Source organism: Antechinus flavipes, chromosome 1, assembly GCF_016432865.1.
Source record: "Antechinus flavipes isolate AdamAnt ecotype Samford, QLD, Australia chromosome 1, AdamAnt_v2, whole genome shotgun sequence".
Taxonomy (NCBI): Eukaryota; Metazoa; Chordata; class Mammalia; order Dasyuromorphia; family Dasyuridae; genus Antechinus; species Antechinus flavipes.
In genome coordinates this window covers 100,491,535-100,506,591 of record NC_067398.1, presented here as the reverse complement: position 1 = coordinate 100,506,591, position 15,057 = coordinate 100,491,535, and the positions used below count along the sequence as shown (strand labels likewise).

At 33.3% G+C, this 15,057-nt stretch overlaps 1 protein-coding gene across 1 annotated transcript in view; it reads right to left on the bottom strand.

The window, feature by feature from the left end:
• The window catches only part of MPDZ (multiple PDZ domain crumbs cell polarity complex component), a 215,033-nt gene that overhangs the window by 121,736 nt on the left and 78,240 nt on the right, over positions 1-15,057 (bottom strand). The window contains exons 11-16 of the mRNA XM_051970827.1: positions 13,672-13,867; positions 11,391-11,480; positions 5,016-5,119; positions 3,258-3,404; positions 1,938-2,102; positions 896-1,084 (exon numbers count right to left, since the gene is read on the bottom strand). Of these exons, the coding sequence (XP_051826787.1) occupies positions 896-1,084; positions 1,938-2,102; positions 3,258-3,404; positions 5,016-5,119; positions 11,391-11,480; positions 13,672-13,867 (891 nt within the window). The remainder of the gene's footprint in view (positions 1-895; positions 1,085-1,937; positions 2,103-3,257; positions 3,405-5,015; positions 5,120-11,390; positions 11,481-13,671; positions 13,868-15,057) is intronic.

The window sequence follows — 15,057 nt, the reverse complement described above, 5'->3', positions numbered from 1 at the left end:
ACCACAATTATCAAGTATAAATAATAATTTTATTTTGTTTGTAAAAGTGCTTGCATATCTAAAGCTAAAAAATAAATGTAAAAAAGAACCATAAAATAATAACTACTAATGTAATAAGGGTACATTGTTATTGCAAGAAGCAGGATTTAGAAAGTAGGCATTACTGAGGGAACTAGCATCTTATATGACTTTATGGTGTCATCTAAGCTGACTCTGTTGTTTGGCATTAATTAATGACAAGCTACAGTTGCAGTCTATCAGATAGACTTTCCATTCAGGAAATTTAATTGCAGAATATAAGAAATGGTTCATATGATATTCAGCCATCTTAAAGTACAGTTGTAGATTACTCAAATTTATAAAATAAATACTTTAATAAATGTATTTATGTGGATATTGATACATAGATGTTATATCAAATGTCAAACATCACTCATGTAGAAGAAATACTAATTAATAGGTTAATATTTCACTTTTCAAGTATGAACACAGACTAGAATACATAACAACATTTTATATAAAATCATTTAAATGCATTCTACAAAATACATGTTAAAAGAATAAATTTAATTTCTGAAATTCTTGTAAATACAAACCATATTCTGCCTTTATTTTATCATAAAAGAATTAAATCATAAAATAAATACTTACTATATCAATGTATTCTCTCTCCTATTAAGAGAAATTCCTTTAGAAAACAATACTACAAGTGAACAATAATACAACTACTATTTTCAAAAATACACAAAAAGAAAACTTAAATATGCTGCTGTCTATAGTACATACAAAATAACATATACATTTAGCTTCTCTTGGGTCTCAAAGGTATAACTTGATCCTGAAAATTACCTTCAAAAAAAAAAGCAGATTGATTCTGTTGAAATGAGTATGTTACCTGATAGTCTAATATGCTAAAACCAAGTCCTACGCTCCCCTTTTCCAGCTCAATATGCTGAATGTTGGTTTCCCACATTGCCAATGATGATCCTTGCATCTCTTCCGTATTCTGACCCACATCATTCATGTCGAAAGCAGTATCCTCTGTCTCTGATGAGCCAATGAATTCACCGAGATCTACATGAGGCTGAAGAAAAGAACAGAGAGCTCTTATTTCTGAAACCCAAGATCAAGAGATATAGTGTACCCACAGGAAAAGGGAAAATCTAAGACCATTGAGATAAAAAATACCTAAAGGAAAAAAAAAATCACTATTGAATCAGTTAATTAATCAGTTTGGGATTGATGAAGTCTAAGCAATCAAGTATTAACAATATAAATAATTCTGTGATATTTTAAAGCACAAGTATGAAATAATTCAATAGAAACTAGATTGATATATAAACAAAGTATGTAGAAAATATTTTATATGCTATTTTGTAATTTGGAGCATTATTTTTACCAAATACACAGTAAAATAATGGTTTTTGATTTAATAATATGAGTTCAATATTTTAATACTTCAGTGGATCTATGATCCCCTTGAAATGGGTTAATTCCTTGCTTTGGTTAAAAAAGCAAAATATTCATTCATAGTAATCCTATGTAATTCTTGTCTATATTCTTCCATAGAGACTGTAAAAAGAATTGGCCTCAAGTGTAAGCATTGCAGTTTACAGGTACAGAATCACAGTTGGAAAGGTGAATAGGACTTTAACAACTGTCTAGTCAAACCCCCTCCTTTACTAATGAGGGTTGGAGAGGTTAACTGGCTTCTCCATGCTAATACAGGTACATGCCAGAGCTTAGTCAACTAAAGGTAGCAAACTGATCTTTTGACTTTCAAAATATGTAATGCGACTTCAATATTAGTACATAGTTCTCAGAGCCAGTGTTCTGAGTTTCCCTCTTATGCTGAAACACTTTTCAAAATTTTCTATACAATCTCAATAGGGTAAGTACTAAAATGTATCATCTCCTGTTAGAAAAGAGCAAAGTACCTTTTCTGTTAAATGAATATCAGAAAGATTCAACCTGTCCAACTCATCTTGGTTAACAGGTAAAGCAAGTTGACGACAGCAAACCATTGTCACTTGTATAGGAAGCTCTTTTAAAATATTCACCACATCCTTGTGATTTTCACCAAGTAAAGTTATTCCATTCACCTGTTCGAGAGAGGAAAAGAGGGAAGGAAAAAAGATATTTTAATATCAAATAAAGTATATTATTTTACAAATTAAGCATTAGCCTTCTTTTCATTTTATATTCAACACATCCATAAATGATATCACATTTATTCAAGATCTATGATGATTACAAATTGCCCACAACTGTTTCCCCCCTTTCAGCTGGAGCTTAGATTACTTTTATCAAGATTGATATACTGCAAGTCTAATACAATCTCACATATAAAAGAATGTCACAACATTCTTTGGTTTGATTTAAACTTCTGAGAGCTAATCTGTCATCACAGAATAAAAAAATCAAAGAAAAAGCTGCCTCCTTTTTATTCACATTTTTTTTCCTTCCAGATTAAGAATTTCAGAACCAAAATGAGGAACACAGACATTATCATAAGACTTCAGTCCAAAAAAAATATATATATATCATATGGTTCAGTCCCCTCAATGTACATATATGGAAACTGAGGCTCAGAGAGCTAAAATGATTTACCCAAGATCAAATATATAATAAATAGTAAAGAAACTATATAGATATTCCCCTAATTAAATTATATCTATTAGAAGAGAGGTGAACATTGAGAGGTAGATGAAAAGGGGAATGACAATAAGGGTAGAAGTTTTTCTTAAACATGAAATGTTGGTATTTAGCTCAGAAAATGAGTATATACATGGTCCAGATTTTTTTTTTGAGAGTTTAGGGTTTTTATACTTTAGTCCTGAATGTGCCATTCAAACTATTACTCTAAGTCTTAAACAATGATAAATTTTAAAAATTTCAGAAGTGAAAGAAACTCCAAAAGTTACCCTGGAGATATTTAAGTGGTTCAATGGATAGAACACTTCACTCAAGGAAAACTTCAGTTCAAATCTGTTTCAGACCAAGCATATACAATATGATCAAATCACTTAACTTCTCTCAGTATCTTCCCTAAGTTATAAAATGGATGGACGTATCTCACCTACTTCACAGGACTATTGTAAGAAACAAATGAAATGCTATTGGCATAACATTCTGAAAATTACAACATAAATACTGATTATGATTATTATTACTCTGTTCAACACACACATGAAAAAGAATTGTCTTTTTTTTTTCAGAAACTTACTTAAAGGAATAAAAGAGAAACAATATCTTACTTCCAGTAACTCATCTCCACTGAAGAGTTTCCCACTGTGTCCAACAGGCCCTTCAGGTAGAACAGATCTAATGAAGTGATGTCCTACAGTTGCTTCCAAGCTTATTCCCAATCCACTGCTTTCACTGAACTTGTTCATGTGGGCAACCTACAAAAAAGAAAACAATGATGTGTGTGTGTGTGTGTGTGTGTGTGTGTGTATACACATATTTGATTTATTTATTTCCATTATAAATAACTGTGATATAAAAGCAAAAGCCATCAACTAAAATTTATTTAACTGCTGATTAAATGAATTAATTATATACAATTATACACTATATATGCACATACATAGATATGTTTGTATATGTAAAAATTCGAAGGAAGAAAGGAAGAAAGGAGGAAAAGAGAGAAATGGAGAGAGAGAAGGGAAGAGAGAGAATGTGGAAGAGAGAGAAAGGGAAAGAGAGAGAGAAGGAGAAGAGAAGAGAGAGAGAGAAGAGGAGAGAGAGCGAAGGAGAAGGGAAGAGAAAAGAAGAGAAGAGAAGAGAAGAAAAAAGAAGAGAAGAGAAGACCTATAGATAGACTTATAAACAGACAGCATCATCAGTATCCTGCAGAAAATGTTATGTTCCTTTTGGAAAGACCACTTATGTCTATAAATTTCTTAGTTTCAACTTTCAATCTCAGTGGCAGTCAAGAGTACTCAAGCATAACTTTTCCATAAGTTTCTGAAATTATCTAGGGAACAGCTCAATTCACAGCAACCATTCAGTATTACAGAGAGATTCCCTTCTTGCCAAAGATATATATTTTTAATTAACAAAAGCTAATGCAATTTTTTTCTTTTATTTTTTCCCTAGTGACGCATAATCAGAAATTAAAGCACTGCTTATGAAGGCAAAGACTCTAAAATATGAATAAACCTTAGAGATCAATAAGTCCAATAACTTTATTTTACAGATGAGGGAAATGAAACTCAAGAAGGCAAGTGGACTGAACAAGTTTGCACCAAATAAGAATTTATATCTGTTGACTCCAAATTCAATTTTATTTCCCCTGCATCCATTACTTTATTAAGGCTTTTAAAAATAATATGGAAGTCTATAGAAAAAGATCCTGAAAGTGTTTTGAAATTATGTGTCTTATAATTAGAATTGTGCTTGCCATTATGATCCATTTTCTCTCTTGAATCCATAAGAACTCAAGTCATATCAAGACTATCATCTACCCCTATACCTGATTATTCTTGCCAAATATTGAGGACCTCACAGTTATGCAAAAACAAATTTAAAAGTCTCGCGTCATTAGGGCATAGAAAGAGTAAGAAAAAGTGATTCATGGTTCTAACCATTTATTGTTGGAACGTACCCTTTGTACTCATCAAAGTTTGGAAAGTTGATCAATTATGTTAATTTGGAAACTTCAACTTCAAAAGAATTCACTGCATCTTATTTTCTCTTCCCCATTTAAAAACTTGCTTGTTTTTAATCAACTTTTTAAAAAAATTGACTCATGAGCCCAGATCAGCACTAAAAATTTTAGTCTTCCCCAAAGGCCAGATATTTACCATTGGACTGGGACCAAATTACAAAAGACAATAATGGATTTTTGTTGTTAATATTAAAAAAAAGTCCATATTGCTTGAATAATTCTTTAGCCTTTGCATTTCCTTATGTGGAATTAGAATATCTAATCTCTATTAAAATAATAACTCTACTGCCAATTCATCAGATTACTCAAAAATACTATCAAGAAAACATAAAGGTTAACATACCACTATTTCATAATTAAGGCCCATAATCCTTTGCCATTTCCTCTGCAATTTTGCTTCTTCAAGCTGTCCTTCATCAACTTCTACTTCTTCTGGCAGCTGCAAGTCTAAAATAATTTAAAGCATAATTTAATTGTAACATTTTTCACATCTTGAAACTTGGTACAAAGTTAACTCTGACCAAAATGCCCCCCTTTAAGTTAGTTTCACTATAAGCTTTTCTATACTTCAGCCTGCTTATAATTTTTGGCATAGGTTTCCATATAATGATCTCTTGCTTTCTTCATATCATTTCATGGTTTTTTCATCCTGACTTGGTCAAGTCTCTCATTTTGCCCATTAACCTTGTCTTAACCCCACTAAAATATAATCCCTGAAAGCAAGACATATTTCACTTTTGTATTTGAATCCTCAATGTCTGGGTTAGTAACTGGGTGATGGTACTTAATAGTACCTTCTGGTTGACTGATCAATAAACTTAACATATCCCTATTAATCAATTCTCTTCCCTTGGATTCCTTCAGTAAGTACATATTCTGATTCAGCCTGGATTTGGGAACTGGTCTATCAGAAAGACTATTCTGCAAACTGTTCCTCACTCCCACCCTTCACTGACCCATCTAATTTCAGAGAAACATTTAGAGCTATTTATAACCATTAAAACTATTAGAAGATGGGCTGGTTAAGTGGCGCAGTAGACAGAAGTCTTGAAGTCAGGAGCACCTGAGTTCAAATCTGGCCTCAGACATTTAATACTGCCTACTTATGTGACTCTAGGCAAGTCATTTAACCCCAATTGCCTCATCAAAAAAAAAAAAATATATATATATATATATATATCACTCAAGTTTGACAAAAAGTCTGATTATAATATAGGTGTTCCTTGATTTACACAACAGATGGGTCTTCAAATAGTTACATGTGTAGAGGGCTGAAACTCTTGAGTCCATGAACTGAGGTCAGGACAGCCCAGAACTTGAGGCTAACTACTGATTGGACAATACTCTATGGGCATATGCTTGGAAAATGGCCCTTCCCACTATTCTGTGCTGGCTCCATGATTGGTGTATACAGAGAATTATAGGAGGGACTAGGGGGTTGAATAAGACTAGCCAGAGGCACTTTGGCAGTAGAGGAGGAAGAAGGTGGTTGCTGAGATCCTACTTTCATCCCCTTCACTTCTACCCCTAAAGACCAAGAATAAAGAATAAGGACTTTAGCTTCTCCTGACTACAGCTGATTCTAAGGTATTCTGGGTGCTAGCATGGTCGTTACAATATCAAATTTTATTTTCATTTCAATAGGGAAGTTGGCTACTGGAAAAACTATGAAGTGAGAAGTCCTTTTTTACATAAAGCAAATCAGCATGCACTAATTTATCTTTTACAAGTTTGGGGGTTTGTATATATGTTTTCTTAAAGCAAGAACACGATTCAATTTTGATGAAGTATTCCCTATGGTAGAACTACAGCCAGAAGTATGAAGTAATTGTAATGTCTATTGTCATGTGAACATATTTACAGGGTTAACAAGTCCAAACAACTGAAATGAAAATCTTCTGAAGACTTCAGTAGATAAAGCCAAATTTGGGTTTATTTTTCCTATTTATTATGTCCTTATTGCTCTATAAAACATGGTCCTTGGATGAATAACTTTCCCAAAATAAGAGCTTTACTTTCAACAAAAAAATGTTCGCTATTGACAAGTGTTTTTCTTGTTGAACTACTAACTGCTTACTCTTTAAGGTCTATTCAGTCTCTGCTTTTCTTTAAGCTAAATAGCCTCATTAATTTATGTTGGGACATTAAGAATTCAAGAAACCTTATTTTGCAACTTGGACTATTTCTAAATTGGTAAATACAAGTATTCCGAGTTCATTTATTCATTCAAAAAAGTTTACTATTTTAAAAGCACAGGGCTGGAGACTCTGGCAGAGGCAGAGATAAATAAAAAATCATCCATGTGATTAATGGATTCCCAACCCTTAAGGTTGCTGAAGTTGGAGATTATTAGTTGGTGGAAGAAACAACTACCTTTTAAAGTTTCTCATGAAGAAGGAGAAGCATGAGTAGTCTGCTCAATTTTAGGAAAACAGATTTCAAAAAGTTTAGAAGCAAGGTAGGCATGAAATCCTTCATGAGAAGGTTAGAATAGGGTAAACTAGGAAACTCATAAGAATTAAATTTCTAAAGGGGGAAATTTCCAGTAAGGAGAAAACATACAAGCTGTCTGAAGAGAAAACACAAAAAATACACAACAAACTTAGATTTTTTTCAAAAGATTTGCATAAAAGATAAAAAGAAGGGCAGTTAAGATGAATACTATATAATAGTACTAAAACAGTATCAAGAATCATAAAGTTCAGGATAAGCTCAGGCTATCAAGGGAAGCCAAGGTCAAAATAGAGTATTTTCACTATATTAAGTGGAAAAAACATCTAAGAAATGATAGAACTTCTACTTGACAGTTAACTGACAACAGAGAGAAGGCAGAGCTTCTAAAATTATTATTTTGTTTCTGCCTTGAGTACCAAGAAGAATGACTTTTTTACGTTATAAATGACAATGAAAAAAATGTTTTATGGGAATTGAAATCCAGGATAAATAAAGAGAAAGAACATCTAGTTGCCCTGGCTTAGTTCAAATCATTTGGCCCAAATGAACTATATTCCTTGGCTCATGAAAGAAGCAGCAGATGTAACTGCTATATCACTATCAGCAATATCTGAACAATCATGGGAAATTGGGAAAGGTAGCACAAAACTGAAGAAGAGCAAATGTAGCACCTTTTTTGTTGTTTTGTTTTTAAAGAACAAAGTCTACAAATTACATAGCAATAAATCTAATTTCTACTGTTTCTGGACTAGAATAGCATAATCAAGATAAAGCATACAAATTAAAATTTCCTCTTTTTTGACAGAACTATTAACTTAACAAATTAGAGTTAATGCCAAGGACCAGAATTTTTAATGTGGTATCTATGAATTTGTTTTTACAATATTTTAAAACAGCATTTTAACATAATTGGTTTCCTTTGTAATTCTACTTTATTTATCTTATGTATTTAAATACATTATTCTGAGAAGAGGTTCATAGGTGCCATCACGATGCCAAAAGGACTATGGACACAAAAGCAGTTCAAAAACTCTGACAGATAAAGTTTAACTAGATTGTAGCGAAAAAAAGATAAATTTTATCATATTATTCTTGTGGAAAACATAGAGACTTGTGGAGTCTATGGTAACACAGTTAAAGGGATTCGGAATGGGTAGAATGTTTATTTTAAAGAGTAGTTTAGTTCCTCATGGCAGAAGTACCAGTGTAGTGAGATATTTGTAAAGTGCTTAGCACAACACATTGGAACAATGGATTCCATATAAATGGTTACTGTCTTCCCATCCCTTACTCTTCTCTAGTGCCCCAGATGTCTGTGTTTGGTCCTATGCTATTTAAAAATTGTATCAGTGATCTGGATAAATGCATAATTGGCACACTCACTAAAACAGCAGATGACACAAAGCTAAGGGAAAGAACTACTCAAAGACAGGATCTAAAAAAAACTCTAGATAGGCTAAAATACAAAGCTGATGAAGAAGAAAAAAATCAACAAAGCTATATTTAAAGTCTTACATCTGAGTACAAAAGAAAACGCCTCAAGTTGAGGATATGGAAGGCAGAGTTAGACAGTTGTTATTGTCTGCAATTGGTAGTTTGTAGTAGTTGAGTGAACTACATTTGGTTTGAATGAACAATAACATTTGGCAGTCAAATAAACTAATGCAATATTGGGCTGTGATAGAGAAGCACATTTTCTATGAATAAAGAGGTAATAATAGTTCTGTATTCACCCCTGGACAGACTCTGTCTGCAGAAGTATGTTCAATTCTATGACGCCAAAGTTTTAAGACGACTAAGGAACTAATGAGTTCCCAGAAAGGGGCAACTCCATCTGTGACTACAGCTCTGAGTACATGTAACATAATAACAGGCCAATAGAAGAGAAGAGCATTAGCCTAGAGAGGAGAAGACTTAGATTGAGTGGAGAGGTCGAAAGAGGTGTGGATATGACCATTGTCTATAGATATATTAAGGACTATTACATGGAAGAGAAATTAAACATATTCTAAATGAATCCAGAAAACCAGAAATAGGAGCAGTGGGTAAAAGTTACAAAGAAGTAAATGTAAATATGGTATCAGGAAAAATTTCCCAACAACTAGAGCTGTCCAAAATTAGAATGGGTTGTATAGGAAGACCTGATGGGAGAGCTTCAAGCAGAAGATATACAGCCACTTGCTGGTCATCTTATAGTAGATATTCCTTTTGGTATGGGTTGGACTAAATAGATTCCAAGGTCTCTTCTAACTTTAAAATTTGGTGGTTCTGTAAAATAGCCAGTCCCAAGGCCAAATCATGTGAAAGTGACCATAATAGATGTGATAGACTAGGAAATTAAAAAGAACAAAGATCCTAATGAGAATAATGATATGTTTCAATAGTCACCAGTTCAAGGGTAACAGAGCAAGAGAATACAAATATATTCTGTACTTCATCAAATTTTTTTAGAACACTGTCCAGATCTCTCCTTTGCCATGACCCCATTCAGTTGTGTTTCTAATTTTCTGAACTTCCACAATGCCTCTGCAACCATTTCATCATGGAAAAGCCTTTAGTTCTGGAGCCTTCTTCCCTTAGAACATCCATCTGCCATGCTCTTTCCCTTCTTTAATTGGTCAGTTCCTCCTGGGCCCCCCTATTTTGGAGAAGGGGACCAGATTGGCCAATTTCCTATCCAAGTTTCTGATTTTCCTTATTTCAACAGATATCTTCACTATCAGCATACTACTTTCTCCTTCCACCCTAACAACCCCCTCCCCCCATACATGTTTCATCTCCTCTTTGTGTGTTGTTCTCTCATGTTAGAATCTAAACATTTTGAGGGCAGAGACTTTCTTCTTGCCTACATCTGTTTCTCCATAACTTAGCATAGTACCTGGCACATAGTAAGTATTTAATAAGTGTTTGTTGCTTGTCTAACCCACTCTACTTAATATTTAACTGTGCTGATGTCAAATAGCCTCCAATAGACTGTAAATTCCTGAAAGGAAGGAATGATGACATTTTTATCTTAATATCTCCAATATCTAAAAACTTATATTCAAAGAAAATAGGCATCCATTCTTTTGCAGAAGTAGAAAGACCAGTAATGTGGAACACTGTATTTTTTCAAACATTTTTGACATACTAATCACTTTTATAGATGTCTAAAATCTTTGTCTTCTTTTCCTTTAGAAATATTTCATTCTTTGTTATGTGGAATAATACTTTGGGAGGGGAAAGGGAATACTGGGAGATATAAAGCCGTGTAAAGATAAAAAATATCAACAAAATTATTTTTAAAAAATGAACAAAAAGAAAGTAACAGGTGTTTAATAAATGTCTAATGAATTCTTCTGAATTCATTAGCAAAGGAAATTTTAAGAATATCTGAAAGCAGAGAGGGAGGGAGGGAGGAAGAGAGGGAGAGAGAGAGAGAGAGAGAGAGAGAGAGAGAGAGAGAGAGAGAGAATATGTGTAGGTGTATATATATATACATAGTCTTATTTCTTATATTAGAGAGAACCAGAAGAAATCTAAATTCTCAAAGAGACATGGTTCACCATCAAATATGATTACACTCTAAGAATCATCTTGGAAAACTGCTCTAGAACTAACTTAGATCCTTTTAGGCCACCTCCAGATACTACTATGTGGTAAAGCAATCCAGCCATAATCTCACTGATGCTAAAGAACCAAAACACATTGATGTCATATTGTTATGGAATCTACTATTTCAAAATATGTGAAACCCCTTAAAAAGTTTCATTGATGGAAGAAGTGATGGTTTCCCTCAGTTTTATACAATACAGAGGACACAATCAGTACAGAATAAACTCCTGGTAATAGAAGGAACATCAAAAAAAATTGGGCTGTGAGTACAGAAATCTATGCTATGTCTTACCAAACTAGGTAATTTAATTGTGATGGGCTTGTTGACAAAGATTCTCTACAATTTATTTAGGAAACTTTCAAGATATCATTTATATTTGTTCACTCTAGGCTTTGACAATGTGTCAGTAACGGACTGAAGAAGGTTTTGCCCACAGCAGCTTCTTAATTAAGTGCAACTTAAAACATTGTTCAAGTATCAACAGAATTGCCTGAAATTCAAGGATTCCCCTGTGAACCCAACTCTACAAGGAAGTAAACATTAACAACCCAAAAAGCAAGTACAAAATCAACTATACAATCTTGCTGTATATTCATTAATCATGTTTGGGTTTAATTTACATGAAAACTATTTCATTTCTAAAAAAATCACAAACTAACATATACTAACCTGATTCTGGATGCTTTTCAGCTTCTCCAATTTGCAACATGCTGGTATTTGTCTCCACTGTTGGGGAAATATCATTCTTGTCACAGTTTTCTAAAAACAGAATATATTTAGTTCTTGGCGTTTTTTTTTTTTTTTAATACTATCATGACACATGCATTCTTCAAGAAGAAAGTCAATTTAGCAAACATGGTTATGTAACTATTCTACACTAATTACTCAACTAAGTGGTAGGGATGAAGAAATGAAAATGGCAATTTTTTCCCAGCTTACCATTTATTAAAGGATATAGAAAACACACATATACACAATACATGCATATATATATATATGTATATGTACATATAGACACATACAAACACATATACATGAAAATACATATAATCCAAAGAATGATATAATGCAAAGGAAAAAAAATAAACAAATTCTGTAAGATCCAGTCAGAGCAACATGAAGTAAAAATTTCAAAGAACCATCTAGATGTTTCTTCAAGAAACAAGAAGGATTTCAAGAGGCAGAAAGGAAAGTGGTACACCTCCAGATCTGATAGACTGACTGCATGAATATATGGAGGTAAGAGAGGGAACAGTGAGATATCACATAACAGCAATTTAGTTAGGGCATAGCATGTAGGAAGGGCCGAAAAGATAGATTATATTCTATTATCCTAGCCTTTAAGAACACAAAGACATATCTAAAATATGAGGTACTAGAGAATTTTACTGTAGGACATAAATAAACCTTCAAAAATGGAAGTCATCAGAGATCTAACTTGTAGAAAATATATTTTTATAGTCAATTACATCACTATGTTTCAAGGTATCCCTATTGCATTCTTTTTAAAATTTTAAATTCTTTTTAAATTTTATCGATCATAATAGCATACATTTACATAATAATAGATAACATTTATAAGGTGCTTCACTTCTCCCATGGCTGCTCACTTGAACTTCACCACTATCTTCAGGAAATCAGCATCCTAAAAGACCATATTATTTCCAAAACTCAAATCCTCAAAGTATCTCCCATCCCTTACACACATCCTTCCCTATGATTACAAAGAGTGGAGAGGAAATATCAGAGAGATTCTCCCAAATACTCTTTTTTAATGAGAGAGCCCAAAGGAGACACTTCACAATTTCCCACCTGACTGAAGGACTTCATGTACCTATCCTGGATACCCCACCTTACTTTCTCTGTTCCCCACTCCCTACCTTGTTCAATTTAATATATATATATATATATACACACATATCTTTATATATATATTATCTTCCTTCCATTAGATTGCAAACTCTTTAAGGGTAGGGAATGTATTTTGCTTTTCTTTGTAGCCCAGATAATTAATAAATGAGAGATGGTTAGACACTGGGCAAGGAATCAGAAAGGCTCATCTTCCCAAGTTCGTATCCAGCCTCATATACTTAGTAGCTGTGTGACTTGGACAAGGCACTTAAAATGAGTTAGAGAAGCAAATGGCAAACCACTCCAGGAAAATCCCAATTGCAGTCACAAAGAATTGGACACAACTGAAAAAACACCCAAACAACAAACTGCTTCAAGTTGGTAAAATCTTTAGTATATATTACTTCATTTGACGTTCTAAACTGTGAGGTACAAGCTATATTAACCCCACTTTATAGATAGAGTTAAAGGAAAGTTAAGTAATTTTTCCAGTGTTATACAGCTATTAAATATCTACAGAGGGATTCAAATATAAATCTTTCTGATTCCAAATTTACCATTCTAATCCCCATGCCAATGCTGCCTGTTGCCCAGAGTCACAAAGATGATACAGCAAAGTTGGAGACATTATAGATCTCTCATAGATCCCCACATTGCTTCTCATAGCATTGATGAGATATATGGAAAAATGTACCACTTCTTCAACCTCAAAAGCTATGTGATTTTATCGATGTAAATATTCTCTCGTAACAGAGACCAGTAAATCTTGCAATACCGTCTTAAATGAGTTCCTGAGCTACTGCAGTCAAAATATTCATCATTTGGTGGCTAACCTTCTGGTTATCTAAATCTGCATTTAGTTAGTTCAATAGACTTTAGAAAGCTTTTTTGTGACTACAACATTCTAAAACCTTTTCTACCTCTTACTATCTTTTGTCTACCACAATTTGTGAGCTTTTAGCTCTGAAAGCCCATGATCCCTTTATACCATGCTAAAACATCAGAATAGGTCTTGGATGAACAAAAGAAGACATGGAAGATTTAATTTTTATTTATCTTATTCGAGTCTTGAAATTAATTGTAATTAATGTGGTTTTACCTTTGCTTATATTAATATCTGGAGCAGACAAAGTAATGTCGTTTGTAACAGAAGCATTCAAGTCCTCATCAGATCTGGCCTGGGTTTCTGGTTTAGTTGTTTTTCTCATCAGTGCCAGCCGCACAGTTTGTCCCGTATTTCGTAAAAGCTCTACAGCTTGTTGGTTTGTAAAGCCCTGCAAATCTGTACCATCCACCTTAGAGAAAAGGAGGTCAGATGAAGCATAAGCACATCTCTCTTGATTCAACAAATATGCTGTTGGGTACTATGAAAGATACAATAATATACAGGACAATCCTAACATTTTAGTAGGGGAGATAACACTTTAGGAAGTTCTAGAATATAGAGATTCTTTCCTTTCTTTCTTTTGCATTGAATACTCAGCACCTACCATAGTTCCTGGGACATAATAAGCCCTTAATAAATGCTTGTTGACTGATTTGTTGATAACACATACTTAAATAGCAATACAAGGGAGTACCAGATATTTACTATACGTTGAGAAATAAATTACTTTAGGAGGTCAGAGGAATGTATGCTAATGCTTGTCCCCCCCCCCCCCAATCTAAAACCAAGTCAATAGTGGCTAGAACAAAATATCAAATACAATAACCTTTCTTTTTTAATCCATAGTTAAAGCCAAAAAACCTAAAATAAAAACAATTACATGAAATATAATTATAGGTGGTCTATCATCAGTATCTCATACTTTTTTCATTTTAAATTATTTTATAACACTGTGAATAATTTTTGGATCTTCTACAATCCTTATGTCATTATAAACTGCTTGAATCAAAGACAAAAAGGACTATAAGCATATGTAGGAAAGGGCACAAGCCTGAAAGCCTATGTGACTATAAAATATAATCAGTGTCATGTATAAACTCATACTGGAATATATAGACATAAAACACCCACACATATAACAAACATTCTTTTTCAACATTTCAAGGATCCATGTTATTATTTCCTACGCTGGTAAAAATTTCAACCACTCTTCTCCTTGCTATATAAACTGTTGTGGCCAAAAATTCTCTACCCAATAGGCTTCCTTTTGCAATGAAACTACTCTGAAGCTAGCTGATTTTGTCCTTCCAAAAGAGATAAACTAGTCTATTGTTGGACCTATAGCTGTCAACTTGACAGGAACTAAGAGAGCATGTATTCCATTGGCATAGTCTCTGAAAAACCAGGTTCACCCTCCAAATCATGATATGTAGAATACATAAAGACAATCCATACATATACAGATATAAAATAGTAAATGAACATTTATTTAGCAACTTCTACAAAGTTATACATGCCCTGACCTCAAGGAGTTTACATTCTGAAGGAGGAGACATCATGTACACATAGAGATAGAAACCAAAATAAGTATAAAATAAA